Genomic DNA, 7,077 nt, shown 5'->3' on the forward strand with positions numbered 1-7,077 from the left:
CACCTTCTTCTTTGGGCTCACATCAGACAGCTTGCCACAGGTCCTTAAATCTTCTGGGTAGGAGATCCTGCCTATGACAGTAGAGAAAGCTTTTGACTACTACATACTTTTCTTTCTATTTGAGAAAAGTGTGACTTCACATGTGTATGAAAGGTAATAACTCTTCTCATGAGATTATTGAGAGAATTAAATGAGTTCTATTTTAATGTGTGGCATGTAATGGACATTCAATAAATGGCAGCTTTTTATATTTTTATACTTTTATTTTTGCCAATTTTTTGTTTGCAATAGATACCAATTAGCTGAAGGCTTTTAGTTGCCAGTATCATTTGAATCAAATTTTTATTGAAGAACAACCTATGAGGATGCTAGAAACTAGAAATTAGGGTGAGCAATAATAACCACTAAAGGTACATAAGACATTTCTCAAAACATATTCTTTAGCAGAGAATAATTGCTTATGAATATATTTGAACAGCATCTCAATATATCATGCTGACCCCAGAGTGCTTTATGTATTATTTATTCAAGAATGATTCAGCGAAGAACAGTGGGACAGATGGAGAGTAGTGTTTGCCCCATACCAGTGTGTTTTGAGAAAGAGATGTGCTAAATGTGGACATGTGTCATGAGATCCTACTGAGAAGTATGCATCTAGAATGTGAAATATTCTGGTGTTAATCTTTTGTGTGCCACTCTGAGGTACTATGCTGAAACTGACTTGGTGTTCCAATGTGTATCACTGGTGAAGGGGATAGGGGTAGGGGAAAATCATGCCTTGAGATTCTGGATTTCTCTTTTACTCCATCTTGATCTTCATGATAAATTAGAGATGCAGGGACATGTAGACATGGCAAGAATTGACATCTCTCTTCTGTACCCAAAGCTATCCTTGAACTTTTCCAGCCTTGCCTGCTTTGCCAGCTACTGTGCCCAGTTCCCTGAGCTTCAGAGGAACTGAAGCTCAGGGGAATCTCTCCCATTCCCTTAGAGCAGTTGAGTTTTAGTAATTCTTAAAAATCCCTTTCCTCACATGTGGTTATTCTTTAAAGGAGGGGGCTCAGTCATGCAAAGAAACCTCACAAGTTGATTTCATGTAGGTAGAAGAACTAAAGAAGTGGCTCAGAACTCTATTAGCATTCTTTTGGGAACTTCTACAAAATTCATTAACTCTGGACCCACTTCCATAGATTATTCTCATTTAATTGATATGTAGTAGGACTGAAGTACTCTTGAAAAATCTGTTTATTCAAAAATTTCTTAGCTGATTTTTTTAAAGATTTTATTTATTTATTTGACAAAGATCACAAGTAGGCAGAGAGACAGGCAGAGTGGGGTGGTAGGGGAAGCAGGCTCCCTGCCAAGCAGAGAGCCCGATGAAGGGCTCGATTCCAGGACCCTGAGACCAGGATCTGAGCCGAAGGCAGAGGCTTTAACCCACTGAGCCACCCAGGTGCCCCTCTTAGCTGATTCTTACGTACAGAGTTGAGAAACACTAAAGTTAATGGCTTTTTGTGGATAAGCCTTCTGTCCAAAATGAAAGCTTATCAGTAAGTTTTTCTATCTTGTTTATGAGGTCAGCCTTGGTTATTGGTTAGAAGGAGGGAGAAAGTTCTCATCTTTTCTAGAAGGTAGAATACCCATTTTCTAGATTCCCTCTTTCACATTTCACCTCCACTAGGTGATAAAGCATAGAAGGATCCTCTCTTTCCATGTGGAAATCTGGCAACTGCAGTTAAAAGGAGATTACCAGTGTAGAGAATGGGCTGTTTCCCTCTGAGCCAAATATGATCTTGATTGGTTTCCAGTCTCTGAGTCTTTGGGCCACTGTTGGCAGGCTTTCCTAACCTTTTTTGGGGCCATTGGAATCCTTTGGTGGTCTGGTGAAGCTTTGGACCCCTTCTCAATTTCAGTATTTATTTTTATTTTTTTTTTATTTTTTTTTTTAAGATTTTTATTTATTTGATAGACCACAAGTAGGCAGAGAGGCAGGCAGAAACAGAGAGGAGGAGGAGGCAGGCTCCCTGCTGAGCAGAGAGCCCGATATGACATCCATCCCAGGACTGGGATCATGACCTGAGCAGAAGGCAGAGGCTTTAACCAATGAGCCACCCAGGTGCCCCTCAAGTTCAGTATTTTAATGTGGAAAGTAAAAGACATAGCATTACAAAGGAAACAAATTATATATAAAATACAGTTGTTGATATAATGAAATTTGTATAATAAAATATGCTTCTTTACTGAGACATTAAATAACATTTAGTTGGTCTAATAACTACCATAATTTCAAAGTCATGATAAATGTAAACAATATTAGGACGTCTGGGTGGTTCAGTTAGGCGTTTGCATTTGGCTCAGGTCATGATCCCAGGATCCTGGGATCAAGTCCCTCATTGGGTTGCTTGCTCAGCAGGAGTCTGCTTCTCCCTCTGCCTGCCACACCCCCGGCATGTTCTCTCTCTCTCTCTCTTTCTCGCTCTCTGGCAAATAAATAAATAAACAAACAGATTTCAAGATAGCTTTAAGAACATGTAATATAACATTATAGCCACTCATTTCTATTGGAGACAAACTCAAAGGTACTGATAATACTCTTGTGGTTTGTTGCCAACATTCACAATAGAAAATAATGTTCAGTTTAGGTTTGTGAAAACAGATGTGTAATTTTTCTTATACAAGCTCAAAGGTGCCCTAAAATCTTATATGTTGAGGGTAAGTTTATTAATATGGTAGTCTTCTTTTCACAGATGTGTGACAACTGTTTAAGATTGTGGGTGGCTCAGTCAATTTAGTATCTGACTCTTGATTTCAGCTCAGATAATGATCTCAGGGTTGTGAGATCAAGCCCCGAGTTGGGCTCCATGCTGGGCATAGAACCTAAGGTTCTTTCTCCCTCTGCCCTTCCCCTTCCTGCTTGTGCTCTCATACTCAAAAAAAAGAAAAGAAAAAGATTGTGGTTTTTCATAAAAATAGTTTACCTAGCAGTATATTTCCAAAGTCCCTCCTTTGATCCTAATGCTAACATTGTAATCATCCTTTCTTATTCAGCATTAACTGAGTGTAATACCAGATTTTATGCAGAGTATTAACTAGATTGTTCTTCTCTCAACTCCAGGAATGCTAATGAAAGTGGTTTGATGTTACAGGAATACAAGCGCAAGTTAGCCAGAGTTTCCCTGGTGCGCAAAGAACTCAGGTCCCGGATCCAGAGCCTGCCAGACTTATCCCGATTGCCCAATGTCACTGGAAGCCACATGCACCTGCCCTTTGCCGGGGATATCTACAGTGAAGATTGATGGCCAGTCTCTTTCCAAGGCCCAGGACTTTGCAAGAAATGGAGACAGGTTAGGTGGACAGTCCTGTAGCGTTATTTTTGTATATGGTTGAGAGAATGACTAACAAAAGAAGTGACAAGTAATTTATAAAATTGTTTAAAATGTTGGTTTGTTTACTATTTTATTGGTAAGTTAATATGACTTAGTTTAAACAAAGTGATGATCTCTGTGTATTAATAAGCTCACAAATAGTGATTATTTTCAAAAGATCTTTTTGTAAATTTTTTTGATCCAGGGCCTTGTGAGAAATTCCATGTTTCTATTTCTTCGTGTATTTTCAAATATTTTTCTTTATTTTCTTCAGTATGTAATCACTGTAAAGTATGTAATTCCTAAAGGGTGAGAAGTAATCAAGAGTTGGTAGAGATTTTATTATGGTATAGTTAGGACTTGATTGTAGAAGTGACTAAATGTTCCAACTTAATCTTCACCCTTCTCCCTGACCAAAATATCAGTTCTGTGCCTCTTAATGCCTTTGATTCCTTATTCCCTAGAGGTCAGTAATTTAACACTAAAGTAAGGGTCAGATTAAAGCTTAGAGGACTTTTCCACACTAGTCCTGTAGGGGTTCCATTCCAGCTGCCAGTGTAGAATAAAAGGAATGTTAAATAGGGACCCCCTCGATCAAACTGTTTAGAATTATTTGAATAGATTAATATGGAAATGCTTTGGAAGTGTTGTAAAATTTGACCTTCTACCAAGAGGACAACTTTGATCCTGGAACTGATTGCTATTTTCAAATCAGTCTCCTTTTAACATAATGAATCCCTTTAACATAAAACCATCTAGGGGATTAAAAGAAATAAAATAATGATACTTTTATTATTTGCTTAGCCATTTAACTTTTAAAACAATAGTATTTTTAGCTCTAAACTCTCAACACAATATTCCTTGAAGTTCAGTAAAGTAACCTGGAACATTTTTAATGTTTCCTTAAAGTTTTTGAATGACTGTATATTTGGAAATTAAGCAGTGCTACACTACAGGGTAGATCTGGCAAATGCTATATTTGTATATTTAGAATTACCAAAACAAATGTACTTTTACCTTTTATTTCTAACCCTGTGTGTTAGAGCAGTTGCATGCTCTCCTGCTTTCTTTTTAAATCACATTGTTAAGCTGTGGATTTGTACTCAATAATGACTTAGGATAAACATTATTTTCATTCATTACATATTAGACATTTTTCTTTTCCTTGTAAGCAGATTCAAGCTAGATAGTTAATAAAACATCTGTTAAATCCCACAAGCCAATTATGTCTCACTAGTCTGAATGGCTTCACTCTTTTGTTCTCAATATTAGAAATTATAGTTAAAATGAATTTATATGTTAAGGAGAAGGCAAATATTTATTTTCAGTACCCAGTAGTTCTGAGAACAGTGCTTTTAACCGTTTGACCTCTCTTCAAAACATAGACACATATTAGTAGTCCCCATACATATATGGCTTATATTCCAGTCTTCTAGTCAACTTTTGGGACTCTGGGCACATTTTCTCACAGCAACAATAGTAGTTAGGTTCCCTGTAAACACTATCACAGAAAGCTCACCTGGGAACCTAATCCACTTAACCACGAGTGTACTTAACTTGTAATGTGGTTGACAAATTACTAATAGATCCTGACCAGCATTTGTAACATCACTCTAACCAAGGAAATGGTGTGCAGCAGCCAGACTCACACATTGAGGTGTATGTCTGTCTGTCTTGTGTACCTCTGTCCCTAGGTGTAGGATATGTAAGAAGATTTAGCATGGGGGTGGTGGGGTAACCAGTGCACAATTATAAAAACCTAGTTAATACCTGTTAGAAAAGTATACCATGTAAGTTAGTTTTTCTTGTTAAAGTGAAAGCAAAAACTTGTATATTAATTTATTTTCAACGTCTTGATCTTATTTATGATCTGCTAAAATGGTGACTTACCCATTCAAAATATATTTTTTTCCATTTAAAACTAATTTATAAACTATGTACTCCTGGGAAGATTTGAATTATTAGAAGTTTGTTGAAATATTTTCACCATTTAAGACAGACTTCTGACTTAGGTACTGATTTTAATGCCAGTATCTGTTCTAAATATTTATGATAAAAATGCATTATTTTTTTAAAGAGCTTGATGCGATTTGTGATAAGTGATAGTACTCAACCTGAATCCTACCCCCAGTCCCACCCTTTGACCAATCCTCCACAAACCTTTAGCTGTTGGCTAATTCACTAACTGTAAACACAAATACTATGGTCTGGTTTAGAAGTTATCTTTTCAGCCTTACGATAGTTAACTTGGTAAGCCTTGGCAGCAAATCGCCTTCCTTTCTAAAAGGTAGACTTAGATTTTCTCAAGAAATGGGGTAAGATAGGGTACTGTAATACCAAATTGTAAATCATGAGCATTTTCTCCACTGTGTATGTACATGAGGCAAATCATGCATCTTTGAGTGCAGTTTGGCCTGGCCCCTCGAGAGAGAAGCATGTCACCACACTTGCAGTAGGGGTACTGTGGTTTGAATGGATACCATCACTCTTTTCTCCACAAACAGTGCAGAGAGCTGTCTGGAGTGGCAATTTGAACAGCTTCCCTGGCGTTCCCTCTGCTCCTTCCATCACTACAGTAAGTAAAATAACCACCTGGGGGAACCCGGGAGTCTGAGAAAATCAGCTGTGCTCAGTAGCCAGCCTCCCCCTCTAGGAAAACCAGTCCAGATGCAGCTATTTTGGTCCCTCTTCTCACAAGCACTCTGAATCAGGGTTTTTCTATAAGAATTCCTTCAGAATCAGCAAAAGCTGGGATGACCTGGTTATCTTGATTTGCAAAATTAAAAGAACAAAACTAGGTTGTCAGTTGTCACTGCAGATGAGCAGATCGTCAATTAAAGTAGAGTTATTGAACTGGCTCTGAGAAAAAACTCAAAAGTACAAATTAATTGGAAAGTTAGAATGCCCTTTCTGAATTTTCCATTCTAAAAATTTGTATTATATAAAATAAAATAAAGCTACAAAACTGCTTTGTATTCTATTAAGAAATAGCTCCTAAAAGATGTAGTCTTGTTTCATAGTTGTTGCACTATATCAAAGCTTTTTAAAGTGTAAACCCAGTTCTTCTCTGTATAGAAAGGGAGCATTGTGTTACTGAATTTATTTATACAGAGCATTTGTTGCCATCTGTAATTCCAGCCATCTGCACACGAGTCTGTTCTGAGGTGGCAATAGCACATGGGAAGATGAAGTTTCCCTGTTTATTTACCCCTTTTTCTTTGCCTGTATCTGATGACAATATAAGATGTTCTTAATAAAGTTTTATGTTGTTTTTGAAATGTGTAGATGATTTCTCTGAATCTGGTTAATTGAATGTGGGGTAGGAGGGGACAAATTAATGGACTGGGAAGGAAGCAGAGTACTGGAAGTATTCAGTGACTTTTTGGTGGAGAAACTGTTGAAGGAGATTCCTTTGGCTTGGCCACTGGTTCCCAAACTTGAGCGAACATCAGGATTATCTGGAAGGCGATTAAACTACTGATCACTGGGCCCTCCTCCCAGAGCTTCTGGGGTAAGGCCTGATAGTTTAGATTTTTAACAGTTTGATGCTAATGCCACTGAGTTGAGGGACCACATTGTTGACAACCACGACTCTAGACGGCCTTTGAAGTCCATGATGTACTTCACAATGTGTAATTCCAGGTAAGAATAAGATACGGGTTTTGTAGCTCATTCTTCAACAAATTCCTTATGGGGAGAGAATCAGATCACC

At 37.7% G+C, this 7,077-nt stretch overlaps 1 protein-coding gene across 1 annotated transcript in view; it reads left to right on the forward strand.

Annotated features, from left to right (window-relative positions):
* The window catches only part of RPRD1A (regulation of nuclear pre-mRNA domain containing 1A), a 79,086-nt gene extending 72,439 nt beyond the window's left edge, over nucleotides 1–6,647 (forward strand). Inside the window, exon 7 of the mRNA XM_044243147.1 lies at nucleotides 3,147–6,647. Coding sequence (XP_044099082.1) covers nucleotides 3,147–3,296 — 150 coding nt within the window. The 3' untranslated portion in view covers nucleotides 3,297–6,647. The remainder of the gene's footprint in view (nucleotides 1–3,146) is intronic.
* Nucleotides 6,648–7,077: the final 430 nt, after the last annotated feature.

Source organism: Neovison vison, chromosome 3 (genome assembly GCF_020171115.1).
Source record: "Neovison vison isolate M4711 chromosome 3, ASM_NN_V1, whole genome shotgun sequence".
Lineage (NCBI taxonomy): Eukaryota > Metazoa > Chordata > Mammalia > Carnivora > Mustelidae > Neogale > Neogale vison.